Raw genomic sequence first — 16,776 nt, 5'->3', positions numbered from 1 at the left:
TACCTTATATAAGGAGAGTCCTCGTTTGTAACTCACCCGAAAAAAAATTGCGAGTCATAGATCTCTCAAGTAATAGAAACCTTCTTCACTTCCATTCCCATGTGCTCTTGCTTGTCTTGTAAGTAGCATGGATACACTTGAGTGGTAGGCTAAGGTGTTCACAAAGGGGATGTGCAAGAGTGCCACATGGTCTATGCTCGGAAAAGCATTCAAGCCATGACAAGCATAGCCTACATGGACATTGTTTGTCCAAATTATGGGTGTTTTTTTTTTTTTTTTTTTTTTTTTTTTTTAAAGGTAATGATTTTATAAAAATAAAAGCAAAAGGCCAAAAAAAAAAAAAAAATCTAAGGAAAATTACAAGGCAAACCAAGATAAAGACGAGAGGCAACACTCAACAAGAGCCTTTATATTCTAGGCCCAGCCCATTACATCCAACTTTGCCTTCTAAATACCTTTGATGCCATCCTGCTACGATTACAAAAGTGTTGATTATTCCTTTCTCCCCGTAAAGCCCAAATACCTGCCAGCATGGATAGCTTCCAACTCATCCTCCCTTTCTTCTACATGCCAAGACAAAAAGAGGCTCTCAATGGATCCTGGCATCACCCACGACACTTTGAAGATCACCAAGAACCTCTCTCACATCTCTCCAATACAGAAGCAATGGATAAAGTGACCAACCAATTCTGCATTCTATATGCGCACCACACAGAAATTAGGAATTACCATCTTCCTCTTCTTAAGATTAACAACTATGAGCACCTTATTCCTTCCCACTAGCCATGCAAGGGCCGCTACCTTAGGAGGGCACCATGGTGCCAAACAAAGGCATTGTGACCTTTGTGTTCTCAGGACGATGGCCCGAGAATCAACCTATAGAAAGAGCTAACCGAGAACCAACTAGACTTTCTTTATTCCACACCATCACGTCCTTATTTCCTAAAGAAGGATATAAACTATGAAGCTTTTCCAAAAGCCGAATGAGACCGCACCAGCCTATTACTTAAAACTGAAAAAGAAACAAACAATTTGCTTTCAGAGATAACCTCCCTCCATAAGCTCACACACACACACGCAATCACCTCCCTCCATAAGCTACCTTAAGAGGGTACCATAGTGCCAAACAAAGGCATTGTAACCTACACACACACACACACACACACACCCCTCTCAGGATGATGGCCCGAGAATCACCATGTAGAAAGAGCTAGTCGAGAACCAACTAGACATTCTTTATTCCACACCATCACGTCCCTATCTCCTAAAGAAGGATAGAAACTATGAAGCTACTCCAAAATCCGAATGAGATCGTCCACTTCTCCCTCCAACAAATTCCTCCGACATGGAAAAGATCGTGCCAGTCTATTACTTAAAACTGAAATGCAACAAACAATTTGCTTTCAGAGATAACCTTGCTAACCTCAGGAAAAAAAAAAAACCTTGCTAACCTCAGAAAAATCCTCTCATAATGCTCTCACATGCTTAGACGTCCTCCCAGAAGCGAATCTACTTTCCATCTTCTAATGAGAATCCAATAAAACACCATGCTATCACCTCCCTCCATAAGCTACCTTTTTTTTTTTTTTTGAAAGATAACGATTTATATTAAAAAGGGAGAATTACAGAGATGGCTAAGCCATTGACATAGCGGGGATGCTACACTCCTAAAAACTGCAGATTACAGCCCATTAAATTTTCTGCATTAGAAGCCCACTCAACTAACAGTCTCCTCTCTCCAAGCACTATGGAATCCGACGGATTTGAAACATCTTCCATTTCTTTCTTCCCGCACTGTCCACCAGATAGCAAGAAGGGACATTCTCCATAAATCTGTCCTCTAAATACCCGGTCTTGGACCATGCCACGCCTTAAGGAATTTTCCAGTCTCGTTTGGGGAGGCCCAAACGATATCAAAACGGGATAGAAAATCTGACCAGATCCGAGTGATGAAGGGACAGTGGATGAAGAGGTGGTCCACCGATTCTTCACTCGCTATGCAGCATAGACAAACATTAGTGATAATCATGCCCCTTTTTTCTCAAGTTATCCACTGTTAGGACTTTCTTTTTACCAACCAACCAGCTGAAGGCCACAATCTTGGGTGGAGCTTTGTATTTCCAAACGTGATTAGTATGGGTCTCTACTCCTCTTGAGGGATCCTCGTCCATACTCCTGTAAAAAGATTTGACTGAGAATTCTCTAGATTTGTCAGTTTTCCAAACAATTTTGTCCACACTTGACTGTTCCAACTTGACGTCCTTCCTTAATACCAAATCTCCATAACCATTTGCCTAACAACATTGAATTCATAACCTCCAGCTTCCTTACACCTACACCCCCTCCCCATAAGGCTTATACACCTCTTCCCACATCAAGAGATAGAACTTTTGTTTCTCTTCTGCACCTTACCACAAAAAATCACATCTTGGACTCTCCATTTTGTTTAAGACAACCTTTAGACACTTAAAAAGCGACATAAAATAAAGTAGCAAATTCGAAAATGCTATTTTAATTTACATTAGTCTTCTTCTTAATGAAAGGGGCCAATTTTTTCACCTTGATAATTTCCTTTCTACTCTTTCAATAACCATGTCCAACAGAAGCTTTGCAAGCCTTAGGAATGAAGAGATACGAATAATGAAATGACTTAACACAACAGTCAAATACTTGCACAAGCCTCTCCCTCTCCTCAAAGGTACCAACACCCAACATCTCGCTTTTAAGCATATTCACCTTCAAACCTGACACTAGTTCAAACATCTAACAATCTTTCTCAAATTATACATCTCATCTTCTTCCGCATAAAATTTAAATAAATAAATAAATAAAGGATAGTATCATCGGAGAACTAGAGGTGAGAGATTTGAAGCTCTACTTTATCCACCTTAAACCCGCTATGAGAGCCACGAATAACCATTTTTCCAACATTTTACTTCAAGCATCTGCTACTACCACAAACAAAGGGAGAGACAGATCCCCCTACCGAAGACCTCTCAACACATTGAAGAAGCCTTTGAGAGACCCTTAACCAGGACTAAAAACTTGGCTGACTGAATACTCTTATATCTACCTTCTTCATCTCTGATGCATCCCAACCAACCCAATATGTAATCAAGAAAGTCCCAATCAACATAGTTTTACGCTCTCAACATCAAGCTTACAAATAATGCTCTCTTTTCCTTCCCTATGATGCAAGTCAATGCATTCATGAGCAATTAATGCGGTGTCCAAAATTTGTCTTCTAGCCATGAATGCACCTTGGACATTGGAAATGACATTTGTTAGAACTGCTTGAAATCTGGAAGTCAGGATTTTTAGCTAATATTTTGTAGGGGCTCCCAATAAGGGTAATGGGCCTAACATCCCGAAATCTTTCAACCCCTTTTCAGATTATTGCTATGAATGATGCACCCAACTCCGATGAAAGACACCCTCCATCGAAGAATTCAACAATAAAGTTTATCAAACTATCTTAAATCCCATCACACTTGAAAGAAAACCATGGGAAATCTGTCTGGCCCCGAGGCCTTGTCTCTACCCAAAGCACCCTCTGTCACCTTAATTCAATCCTTAGAGAATGGTTTTAATAGAAGCTCGGCTTCATCTACAGTTATTTGATTAAATCACAAGTTATCTAGCAGTAGTCGCACACCTCTCCCTAGTAAGGAGCCTTGTAAAACTAAACTAAAGCATCTCACAACTGGGATTTTTCCTCTACCCTAACCCCATCCACCATCATGCTATGAGTCTTAATATCCCTGGCCCGCACACACGCAATGCCATGGAAAAATTGTGTTCTTATCTCCCTCTTTGAGCCACATAGCTCTAGACTGTTGCTAATTTCCTCTTCTTTCAACCAATTCATGTATTCTAAAAAAATAGTCTCTCATGGCTTTTTCAACTCATCAAATTGAATGGAGCTCTCTTGTTATTAGATGGTACAATGGTAATGATCAAGAACAATCTTAAGAGCAACTACTTCAAGAAGAATATTGCAAGTTGGGATCCACATATAGGATCTACATATTTGCATCAACCCAACTAGCCGATTAGGAGGGACACTTCCTCTTGTAGGTTTATCGTATAATAGCTTTTAATGCCCCACCAATCAAAATGACTCCAATGTCAAAATCATCCTCATCCCTTTCTCAACTGTACACCCTAAACCCTAACCTTAATCTACCCAAACCCCAAAACTTTGCTTCCACCCTAACTCTAACTGCAGATCCTTTGATTTACCCAAACCAAACCATACCCAGTAGACAACCCTCAAAACCCCATCTAACCCTTGAACCTCTTTGTCCCAAAAAATGGACCTGTAACCATGTATCCTTAAACAATCCACATGCAGTCCCCAATACTTAATTTTATCCTTCAACCAGTTCTCAAATCCCTATACACAATCCCCACTCTGAAATCCTAAGCCCTTTTATAACCTATAAACTCCAATGGTAGTCCAAACCAATGTTGTCAAAATTGTTATCATATTGCAAATCGTAATAGGATTTGAATTGTATCGAATCGCAAGTTGTATCATAAATCGTAAGATTTTTATAATTTTCTTAAAAATTGAAAAAATATAAGTAAAGGGGAAAAAATAAAAGCTCATCAATCATCCTTTTGCCATTAATATGCACCAAGTAATACCATTTCATGATAGTGTTAAAGGTTTCTTATCTTTCTTTTATTTCGTCTTTTAAAATATTTTCCTTAAAAAACGTACAAGAATCCTTTGATAATTTATGTTCTTATTACTTTTCTTGAATGTATAATCACGTTAGAAAAGCGGTATTTGATTATGTAGACTGACGAAAAAAAGATATTTTGATTTCTAATCATTTACAAAATACATATAACTCGACATGATCGTAACCATCCATAAAAACATTCTAGATAAGTCAAACATTGATTTAGTGTTTCGTCCAGTTAAAAAGTAAGAAATCATTTTTTATTTTTTTTTAAAAAAAGCTCCATGATTTAACATTGAAGAGAATATATATCATTTAATCTCTCTTACAAAGAACAAAATAAAATAATTTACCTTTTCTAAATTATTCTTAAAGCACCCACCAATTTAAAAACATAAAATAAAAGTCAAGTGAAGCTAAAATAGGATACAACAAGTATAATTTGAATCATAAATTGGGATTTGAATTGTAAATCGTAGGATTCAAATAATAAAATCACAGGATTCATAAAAAAAGGGATTCAAGATGGGATTCAAATTGTTTTTGCATACGATTCAACTCAAATCGTAAATCATAGGATTTTGACAACACTGGTCCAAACTAACAGTTACATGACAAGTAGAGCATATCTACAGCCACCTAAAGTTACAAACTCAGCCCCCATTTTCACCCAGTAACCTGAACCAGTTTCATACACAGCTTCAGAACTCCAACTGCAACCTGTTAGCAGCCCATATAGCCATACTACAACCCTGTGAAGCCCCTAGAGTCCAATTTCCAGCATTTAAAGGTAACCCAATCTCAAATCCTCTAAACATCCTATAAACCTAACCATAGCACTATAACAGCCTATAATCCGTACCAAATCCATACCCAAGACTGTCACAGCCTCTCGCCCAAATAGAGCTTTACTTTGCAGACCCAGTTGCATGCAAATAATTTTCTTGTTCCAGTTACATAAACAGGTTGAATAGAACAGAACATGATCCGAGCATGAACTCCAGAACTTTACAGGTTACATAAACATGATCTCCTACTTTATAGGAACACTTAAAATTTTAAATTGACTTTTTTTTAAAAAACGAAATAGAAATGCAGGTTTTCCATGGAGTGTTTTCACAATCGCAAATTTCTGCACTACTATTCATATATAAGGCATTGACAGTTGAATCTGCAACAAAATTATTCCACAACCTTATTAATAAAAGCATCTCGAAAACAAAGACCAACTCAAGCAGAAATCCCTTGCTGAAAATACTGCCCATTTATACCTTTTTCAAGACAGGCTTCATATGTGTTTGAAGATGTCGTATCCATATTGAACATGGCATAGAAAAAAAAAAAAAAAAGGACTTCACTTTAGGGAGAATCCTTCTCTCTTGCAGACAGTGTGAACCCTTCAAATCTCTTAAATGTGGTGTCTGAAAGGTGTGATAAATTTTAATATTTTCTCTATTTTCCCTTTCTAATCTTCTTCTTTCTAAAAAAAAAAACCTATCACCATACACCAAATTGGTATCAGAGTTTTCTCTTAAGCATATTTTGGAAATCAGTGGCTAACAACAAGACGGTGTTAGACGAAATGGTTTAGAAGGTTAAGAAGTTAAGATTGAGATGAAGGTATTATTCATATTTGAATTTATTGGGAAAATAAACCACTACATCAAGTCGAGGGGAGCTTCCCCATGCATACCACAGAGGCCAGGATCCTGAAATCTCCGAAAATGTTCCATTCAATTGTCCCCATGGTAGAAGAGGTGACTGATTGGAGGATCATGACTATATACCATATGATGTAAAAGTTGAGATCCTTGATTTGTAAGGAGATTTGCAGGAGAACAACAGGGGTGCACCTCATGATCCAAAAACAACCTCAACAAATCAGAAACCAAATGGTGGCATAAAATCCAATAGAAGCTTTCTATATCCCATATCTATTCAACAAACGAGGCTTATCAACTCATCCAAAAGACTAAGAAGCACATTAAACCAAAAGAGTTAGGTGGTTCAAAATCCTCTCACAACTTTGAGAAAGGAAATCAAAATGAGCTTGCCAAACCTGACCAACCAATACATATGCAGGTGGGAGAGTGCTGCAACCCAGTTATTAGTTCAATGAGATTGCGACACCCGAATTGCAAAGAAATGGACAAAAGTATACCTACAAGAATATTAGAATAGAGAGGGAGAGAACTTTATTTATATGATCTTCTTCTCTTACAATACTTAAAGAAAAACTCATACTTAGAATTAACTACTTCCTACACCACCACCCCTTTTTATAACCTCTAAGTGAATCTCTAATGAGAATCCCTCAGCTAAGATATTGATTTGAATTTTTCAAATCAATCATAGTTGAATTCAAATCAATCTAATCTATTACGATGGTAAAAGCCTAACAATATAAAAGAAAATATAGAAAATCCTAATTACATCTCTTCTAAATCATCCCCATATCTTCAATCACATCAGATCCTCATCATATCTTCAATCACATCTTTAAATCAGCCATCATATCTTCCAAAAATAGTAAATCACAACCCTTAATTTAAGCTCCCAAATTTATAAATAAACAGTCCAAAAATCAGCACATGTTGGGCCCTATAGTGGGCCTAGGTGGGTCATAGGCCTGCATTAGCTTCGAAAGAACTCGTCCTCAAGTTGAAACCCAATCTCAACCTTTGGACTTGTACTGCCTCTACGACGAATCTTCTTCTTTAATGGAAGCTGGTGGTGCACCCCTAAGCATCGGCTTTACTTAACCTTTGCTAGAGTCTACTGTAGATGTCTCTTTCGCTTGCACTTTTGTGGGTGGCAACTTGTTTGTTGTAACTTTATAGTTCTTTGTGGATCCTGCAACATTTACCCCTTTTTCATGCCACCATCATCTTTTGCAAAGGTGCTCTAATTTGAGGGTTGAGACCCACTGGCATATTTATAAATGTGACTGGCACTCTCAACAGATTCCTCAATTGATCCATTGGTATATTCAAGTGTAGGTCCAATGTTAATGCATCGATCACTTCACATGTCAACTGTTCCTTTAATTTCGTAGATCTCATCATCGTTTCTGAACTTCTACTTAATTTCGGATTTTCTGCCACTTCCAACAATCAAAGGATTCAATTATTGGTGTCTTCATAAGCCATGGCCACCTGTTGTTGGTTATGACTTGCTAGGGACCTTCCCCTACGCGTCCACATGTTCCCACTTTAGTCTCTCCCTCCAAACAGGAAACCCCCCCACCCCCCGAGGAGAAATCACCTATCCATGTGGTGGCCCACCAAGTAAACAGCCCTAATCACCACACTAGTCAGCCATGCAAACCATTAGGAGCTGAATAGAACTTTTGTGATGCAACCTGCATATTAGCATTCCTCTGAAATTATTTGCATGCTCTACAAATCCTACGTACCTACATGGCTACACCAGATTAAATAAATTACAGCATTGACAATATAAATCACCTTTTGTTGCTTGTAAGAACTAAGATTCTCAATAAAGAGTAGTCTCGACTCCAACCAGTTGAACCATAAGTTACCATCCACCCACAGGACAACTTCAAACCCATGATGTCTGTGCGACATCCTACCCATCCAGTAGGTTGAACCCATCATGAGGATCACCTTTTGCAAAAATCAGCCACATCCACCCATCAAGTGGACCATACTTGTATTTTTTAAATTATCAGTGGCTAGACATTGTTTTCTATGGTGCGGCCCACCTTATGAGTGGATGAGGCTGATTTTTTCACAAGGCCTCCTCATGATGGGGCCAACCTATCCCTCAAAAAAAAGGGGGGGGGGAGGGGGGGGGGGGGGGGGGGATGGGGCCAACCTATTGGAAGGGTTAGATGTCATGTGAACATGATAAGTTGGAAGTTATCCATTGGATTGACAGTAATTTATGATCCAATTGGCGGGACTTGAGACTGTCTCCATAATAGTGAGATTGCCTACTGCATGCATCAGTTGATCTACCTGCTCTGCGAGTGCATGGATCAGATGGATTATTTGCACGAACCCTTCTCGTGCCACCCCCTTTGAGAGCATCAGGACATGATGTAGAGTTGACAATTCCCAAATGATCACCTACTCTAATACTAAAATGGTGCAACCCAGTTATCAAGTCAATGGGACCTTGACACCCGAATCTCAAAGAAATGGACAAGAATATTAGAGTAGAGAGGGAGAGAACTTCATTAATATGAACTTCTTCTCTTACAATACTTCTCATTTCATATGTCAACTGTTCCTTTAACTTCGTAGATCTCTTCGTCGTTTCCGGAATTATTACCTCAATTTTGAATTTCCTGCCACATTCCAACAATTAAAAGATTCTACCATTAGTGTCTTCATAAGCCGGGGCCGTCTGTTGTTGGTTAGGACCTTGCTGAGGATCTTCTCCTACACGTCCACATGTTCCTATTTCAATCTCCAGATTCCCTCCATGCTAGAGCTCCCCTACTTGATCAATGAAATTGCCTACCACATGCATGAGTTGCATGGATCAATTGGATCATTTGCACATACTCTTCTTGTGTCACCCCCTTCAAAGTCATCAGGAGATGATGCAGAGTTGGCAGTTCCCAACAATCACCCGCTTTGACGCAGAAATCGTGCAACCTAGTTATTGAGTCCAAGTCAATAATAGTTGACTTCAAATCTTAGTAAAAGCCTAACAATATAAAATCCTAATTACATCTCTAAATCAGCCCCATATCTTCAATCACATCCCCCTCAATATCTTCAATCACATCTTTAAATTAGCTCCCATATCTTCTAAAAATTGTAAATTACAATCCTTAATTTAAGCTCCCAAATCTATAAATAAAAAATCTAAAAATCAACACATATTGGGCCCTACGGTGGGTTGTAGGCCTACATTATTGTTGGGCTCTACAGTGGGCCATGGGCCTACATCAGGGAGAAGGGAAAGGAAGTTGATTAAAAGCCATCATTTGACTGAAATAGAGATCAACCAATGTGATACAAGTTTATGCAATATGGACATCAATTTTTTGAATGCCATATTCGAAGCCTATAGATCCTGCACCTATTCATTCCCTGGCCAATTCCAAATTCAAAGATGAAGTACAACTTGAAGAAACTCGAGAAGACAAACCACATGAAAAGAGAAACCAGAGGCAGTCAGCGACAGGGTCTTCAATATAAGTCCATGATTTTGGGAAGAAAATTTATCAATAACAGAAAAAAAAATTCCAAACAAAACAGATAAATAATGAAAAGGACTGGCAAAGAGGATCTTCAACCAGTCTTCTAGCAGAGTCACACCAATAGAAAAGGTGAAGTTGCACCACCTTCTGGAGAGTCTCAACCGAAAACAATCCCATTGTAAGAAATAAGAAAGCCCGTAGATTAATTCATCAAATGCATGTAGTGTTGGTCCATGCACACAATTATAAATATAGGCATTTACAACAAGAAGGCCTAAAACTCCTAAAATTAAATCCTATTAGTATTTACTTTTTTTTAGGGATAATGAAAATTTTATTGAAATAAAAAAGAAGGATGACAAGGTGTCATCCCAAATACAATGGTGAAGAACGGCCCCAAAAATCCCTCAAAACAACCTCATGATTCAGCCCAAACACCTTAGACCCACGCATCAATCACATACAAGACTATTAGCTTTCAAAAACACCACATTTGGAGAAGAGGATTTATTGCAAAAAGGCCAGGTGTTTCGTTCAGTCCACACTGCCACAGCACTGCTGGAATAGATAAATGCCACACAACCTGACCTCTTTTGCTGCCCTTCCTGCCCCCATGCCAGGATCTCATGAGCTCCCCAACTAATTGAGGCATTACCCATGCCGCCTCAGAAGGAGAAAGGAATTTTCACCAAATGTGATGAACAAAAGGGCAATGGATAAACAAGTGATTCACCCATTCCACCTATTGCAAGCATAGAAGACACCCATTCACGATACACATCCTCTCTTCCTAAGATTATCGATTGTTAGGATTTTGTTTTTACCAACCAATCAAGCAAAGGCAGGGACCCGAGGAGTAGCTTTATATTTTCAAAAGACAAATATAGGATCAAGAGGATGAGGAAGATGATAGCTGATTAAAGACATGTAAAATGTAAAATGACTTCAGAAAGAACCTCTCCGAAGGATCAACATTCCAAACCCAAGAATCCAGATTAGAAGGAACAATCTTTACATTAATGGATGATGCTCATAAGGCGGACACGATCATCGATCGCTTCCTTGTAAAGATTTCTATAGAATGTCACCGTCCAAACTAGGGTCTCACCCGAAGTGATCACAAATCAAAAGATTGAGCCATCTCCATCAATTGTTATCCTATAGAGCCTTGGAAAAGATTCACACAAAGGGCTTTGCCCACACCATCGGTCCATCCAAAATCAAGTTCTCGAACCAAATCTAGGCCTAAAAGAAATCTCTCTTTTAAAAGGAGGCATGATCTTCAACACCACTTTCCACAAACCAAAAGCCCTATATAGAGAAAACAAACGCGGACCCCACTCCTCTCTCCTAAACTGCATATTTTCTTTGGACCACTTTATTCCATTAGTAGCCCTCCCCTTCTAGTAACCTCCATAGCTATTTGCCTAAAAGAAATAAAGAACCTTGCAATGTGGCCACCCCTATCTGTCTCACAGAATGGGATAGTGTAATGTAGGGGCATTTCACACCGAGCTCGAGTGGGGTAGCCTGTGGGATGCGGGGACACACTCAGGGTGGGCGGCCCATGAGAGGCGGGTGGCTCGTGTGAGGTGTTACCCATGTGATTTGGGGCCCATGAGGGGGGTTCAACCGAGGTCCTAACCCATAAGATGTGGGGCCTGAGCTATGAGATAAAGGGATTAATTCATCATGCTCTAACAGTTCAAACTTTTAGAGCAAGTGGTTAATTGTCCTACAACAAATTGGTATCAAAGTGGGAGGTCTCGTGTTCAAGACTCCTCACCGGGGGTGATTAATGCAAGGGCATTTCACACCGGGCTCGAGTGGGGTAGCCTGTGGGATGCGGGGACACACTCGGGGTGGGCGGCCCGTGTAAGGCGGGTGGCACGTGTGAGGTGGGCCCCACCCGTGAGAGGCGGGTGGCTTGTGTGAGGCGGTACCCATGTGATTTGAGGCCCACAAGGGGGGTTCGGCCGAGGTCCTAACCCATGAGATGTGGGGCCTGGGCTATGAGATAAAGGGATTAACTTCCCATGCTCTAACAGTTTGAGCTTTTAGAGCAAGTGGTTAATTGTTTTGCATCAAATTGGTATCAGAGCGGGAGGTCTCATGTTCGAGACTCCTCACCAGGAGTGATTAATGCAGGGGCATTTCACACCGGGCTCGAGTGGGGTAGCCTGTGGGATGCGAGGACACACTCGGGGTGGGCGGCCCGTGTAAGGCGGGTGGCTCGTGTGAGGCGGTACCCATGTGATTTGGGGCCCACGAGGGGGGTTCAGCCAAGGTCCTAACCCATGAGATGTGGGACCTACGCTATGAGATAAAGGGATTAATTCGCCATGCTCTAACAGTTCGAGCTTTTAGAGCAAGTGGTTAATTGTCCTGCATCATAGTGTCATCCACAAACTTCAAGTGCGAGGTTTTGAAACTGACCTAGCCAACCTTGAAACTATTGACAAGAACATGATTGTTAGCACCAACAATCATTCTACTAAGAGCCTCTACCACTATCAAAGAGAGGAATGGAGAGAGAGGGTCTCCTTACCTCAGACTTGTCGAGCTTCTAAAGGTTCCTTTTAGCGATCCATTCACCAATATCAAAAAATGAGCTGAGTTAATGCATTCCCCTGTCCATCTACTCCACCTAGAACCGAATCCCATATGATCCAACATAGATCGAAGAAAGCTCCAATCCACATGATCATAGCCTTACATATGTCCAACTTGCAAAATGATACTTGACTTTTCCAAGTCCAAAATAAGCCTATTAGCATACTTGAAAATAAGTTTAATAAACAAGAAACTAACTAAATGAAGAATGAGAGAGAGAGAGAGAGAGAGAGAGAAGTAGAGAAGAAATCTCTTCCCTCCTCAAGTTAAGGCTCTAATCGCCATTTTCTAGTGGATTGACTATCAGGTGGCCTCTATCTTGGCTTGGGACAGTGTTGGGAATGCTATACTTGGGAAGATTATCTGGGTGGACATCCAACTGGAGTTGGATATTTAGACTTCGGAGTTGACATCTTGATGAGGACATCAAAGCACCTTACAGAGCATACCAGAGGAGGAGATCAACTCCAGTTTTACTTTGGCTTGATGACCTCTACATGGGCCCAAGTGGGCCACATTGAAGACACATGTTCGTATATCTTTGAAGACCCTACACTAGGAAGATGCATGTGGGTTGCTTATTGAGGAGTTTGGACCGTTGGATTGCGATGACACATCAATAGGATGATTGAATCTTAAGGACACTTTGATCGGACAGTTGGATCAGTGTGATCTTAGATCACATTAATCATAGACTTTACTATGTTTAGATTTATTTCTTTTATTTAGTTGATTGTTCATGATTGGATTTATTTTGATATTTAGTTGAGATTAGGGAGTTAGGAACAACTTTTATTCCATTGAGCATCTTTATGTTGAAAATTTTATCCGAGAGCGTCTTTTTATAAAAAGTCTTTTCTGAGACTGTAAAATGGGGGGAACGGCCAACCCTAAGGATGGATGTTTTTATTAATGAAATTTCTTTGCTTCCCCTGAAGCTTTCTCTCCTGTGAATGGAGATTGATGGTATGATGCCAAGGTGTGAAGCCTAATCTTTCCTCTCTTATCTCTCTTTTAAAAGATACTTCTCTCTTGTCTTTTTCATCTTCTTCTTAAATCCCTCTTTGCTTCTACTTTCTTCTCCAAACCTAATTCCCTTTATTCTTCTCTCCACCAAAACCCAACCCATCCCATCTCTATCAAGCACCACATGTACGGACTGCCTGTCCATACGGCTGTACGGACAAGGCCATACAATCGTACGGCCAGCCACCTAACTTCCTCTCTCTCTCTCTCTCTCTCTCTCTCTCTCTCTCTCTCTCTCTCTCTCTCTCTCTATTCTTCTTCCTATCCCTTAAACCCTAGCTTTAAAAAAAAATTAAAAACTAAAAAAAAAAAAAAAAAAATTACAAGCCCCAATCCCCAAATCCCTATGAAACTCTAATCCCTTATTTCCTAAAAGATCCTAAATTCCCAAATCCTTCCAAAGCGCTAATTCCTTTCAAATCCCTAACCTTACATACTCAAACCCTAATTGTAGATTTTCATATCCTGAACCCTAGAGAGATCAAATCAACCCTTTTGAATTAGGCCTAAGCCTATGCTAAAGTGGAAGTTCTACCTTCTATAGATCCTTTGAAATTCATGTTTTATATGGTTTAGTTTATTATGGGATTGTGATTTAGCTTGAAATCTGAATTTTATTGTTTATTTGATTTCTTAGATATGTGGTACGTTAGTATATTTTATGCTTTGAATTGCTCTTTAATCTGTTTATAATTTCTTTGCATCATATTTAGTCTAAACCATTCGCCCTGCATCACAGCTACTATTGAGAGTATTCTTCTGTTTGGAAATCAGTTTGCTATTGAGCTCTTCAAAAATGCCAATCATGCTATCTACACCATCAAGAATCCATCAAATTTTCAATGGTAGAATAGTTTGAGGTAAAGCTGTGTTGCAAAGGTTGCCGAGTCTAAAATGTCTACCACTTCAACTTCATTATTAATGATCTCTCTCAATTCTTATAAGTTATGGCAGTACTTTATTAATATTTTCTGGATTTACTCAACTGGTCTTTCCAAGATAGTCCATCAAAGAGATCTCTGGATACACAACTACAGGTAGATTTTTTGCTTCTGTTGCAGGGCATATTAGAAAAATATTATAAAAGCCATCAAACAGAAAAGTTTAAGAATTTCATCAACTTCACACTGACAAAATTCTCAATTGTTTCATTTCCAAAATTGAATTACAGAGTACAGCACTTGAAAGATATTGAACAAAGTCTCCAACTTCAATTCAACTCCTATGTTCATATGTGCATGTGTGTAGAAAGATGCCCATAACACAAACTCCAGGGTCAAATCAATTCCTTCATTCAAATGCAGTACTTTCCTAAGTTTAGGCAAAGACTCAACAGATTAGCACTCGGCAAGATCATTTCAAAAGGGCAAATGACTCATATAAGTGGCCAAAGATGGATTCACTACATTCTGTTATTAAGACTTAATTAAGCTGTCCTCAAAGTCTAAATTGGAAGGGTCAACTTTCTATTTGGATAGGCATCCGGGCAGGCATTTTCTTCAGATAATGCACCCCAAAGAGGTGTGCTTCTGCCCCGCCCCTGAATTGCCTTCCAAACAACTAGAAGTCTGTTCGAAATGAGACAGAGCACATTCTATTCCCCTAGGAAAGCTGGAACACCCAAACGTGCCCTAAAGTTATCACTGAAGAACCCTTTTGTTCCACAAAAAGAAATGACCTTAACCCAAAAGCAACTCTCCTGTTGACAGCTTCGATTGACTAAACAGTTCTCTTCACAACAATAACTACCTGCTTCTTCCATGGAAAAGCTACAGCAATATGCAGGACAACCTCTCTCCCCAATGAAATGAACGCACAGAAGAACAAAAATATTACATGACAAACAGAAACAAAGAAAGGTCACCATGTCAAGTTTCTCTGCTATCATACCCATATGAATCAAATAAATCATAGATTTAACTACGGGGAATTCAAACAACGTAAGCAGAGGGCACCAACTTCCTAGTCAGGAAACTGTCTTAAAATTTCAACATGTGGGACGATTTTTAAGTGATCTGGACAGGTCACCAGGTGGGCCCTACTGCAAACATCCAAGGTAGAAAATTTTCACTGACAGAAAGATCCTCAACATCCAATTGGCTGCTGACAGTATTCTTCTTTACCATTCACTTCTATGCCGCCATATGGTTAAGATAATCCGATCAATGGTGGCCGATTAATAAGGCAACCCACCCAGTGATTGTGCTGCTCAGATCACGAGTGTGAGTGTGGCAAATTCAAATACTTAAATCTAGCACTGAAATCATATTTCCAAGAAATCTCATGTGATGAAACTTACAGTGTTGCCAAACATTTCCTGCAAGATCCTCAGCCTCTTTCACCGCTTCTCCCATTTTCTTTCCCCATTTATCGAGCACCCCACGGAATGTCTCTATGGTATCTAAATCCGAAACAGAAAAGAAAAAAGGAAATCGCATCCGTCTCCCAAACGATAATTCAACCAACCCAATTAATATTAAAAAGGAAATTAGAAAAACATTAAAAAAATAAAAATAAAAATAAAAAATCAGCAACTCACTTCTGGCGGGGGCAGGGGCGGGTGACGGGGAAACATAGGGATTGGATTCTTGCGGCATCGTCGTTGCATGAGAGGGATTGTTCTCTAATTCAGGGCTCCAGCTGACGGATTTGGGTGACGATGATGGCGCAGCCTTCACAGCGGCTGAAGAAGGATCATCGGACGGCGACGATCCCATGACGAAGGTGCCCCAGTTCTCCTGAATGGGAGCAACGTCTTTCGGATCTAGTTTCGGGTAGGGAGAGTAATCTGATGATGAATGCTGGCCGTCTGATGATTTGACCTTCTCGGATTGATCGGTCATGATGGCTGATTTTTACGGTGCGGATGGATAGGGGAGATTTTCTGCTTTTGTTTTCAATGTTTCGGAGGTTTTGAAAAAGAGATGAAAGGGTTTTGTTCTGGTTTTCTTTCTTGTATGTCTTGGGTTTGACGGTTCGGCTGGGAAAGATGGGAAAAGGGGTTCGTTACTTCGTTTTGCGTGCCTGCTTTCAAGCGCGTAAAAGATTCTTTTCTTCTTACAAGCTTCTTTCACCCAGGTGATTACGGAGAAGGGGGAATTATTTGATACTCTGACGAAGGATGACGCTTGATACGCAGACAAAAGCAAAACTGTCATTTTGCATACATTAACTCAATCAAACTAATTAAGTTTTGGAAACCATGCCTCTGAGTTACAGTCTCAAAATTAGATTGATTGAGTTATTCTAACCTCTGATTAGTAAACACTT

General features: G+C 39.8%; 1 protein-coding gene across 1 annotated transcript in view; it reads right to left on the bottom strand.

Moving 5' to 3' along the window:
• The window catches only part of LOC131234926 (GEM-like protein 1), a 30,627-nt gene extending 14,116 nt beyond the window's left edge, over positions 1–16,511 (bottom strand). The window contains exons 1-2 of the mRNA XM_058231930.1: positions 16,046–16,511; positions 15,806–15,907 (exon numbers count right to left, since the gene is read on the bottom strand). Of these exons, the coding sequence (XP_058087913.1) occupies positions 15,806–15,907; positions 16,046–16,349 (406 nt within the window). The 5' untranslated portion in view covers positions 16,350–16,511. The remainder of the gene's footprint in view (positions 1–15,805; positions 15,908–16,045) is intronic.
• Between the last annotated feature and the right edge of the window lie 265 nt (positions 16,512–16,776).

Source organism: Magnolia sinica, chromosome 2, assembly GCF_029962835.1.
Source record: "Magnolia sinica isolate HGM2019 chromosome 2, MsV1, whole genome shotgun sequence".
In the NCBI taxonomy this organism is placed as follows: domain Eukaryota; kingdom Viridiplantae; phylum Streptophyta; class Magnoliopsida; order Magnoliales; family Magnoliaceae; genus Magnolia; species Magnolia sinica.
This window is presented reverse-complemented; position numbering and strand designations above follow the sequence as displayed.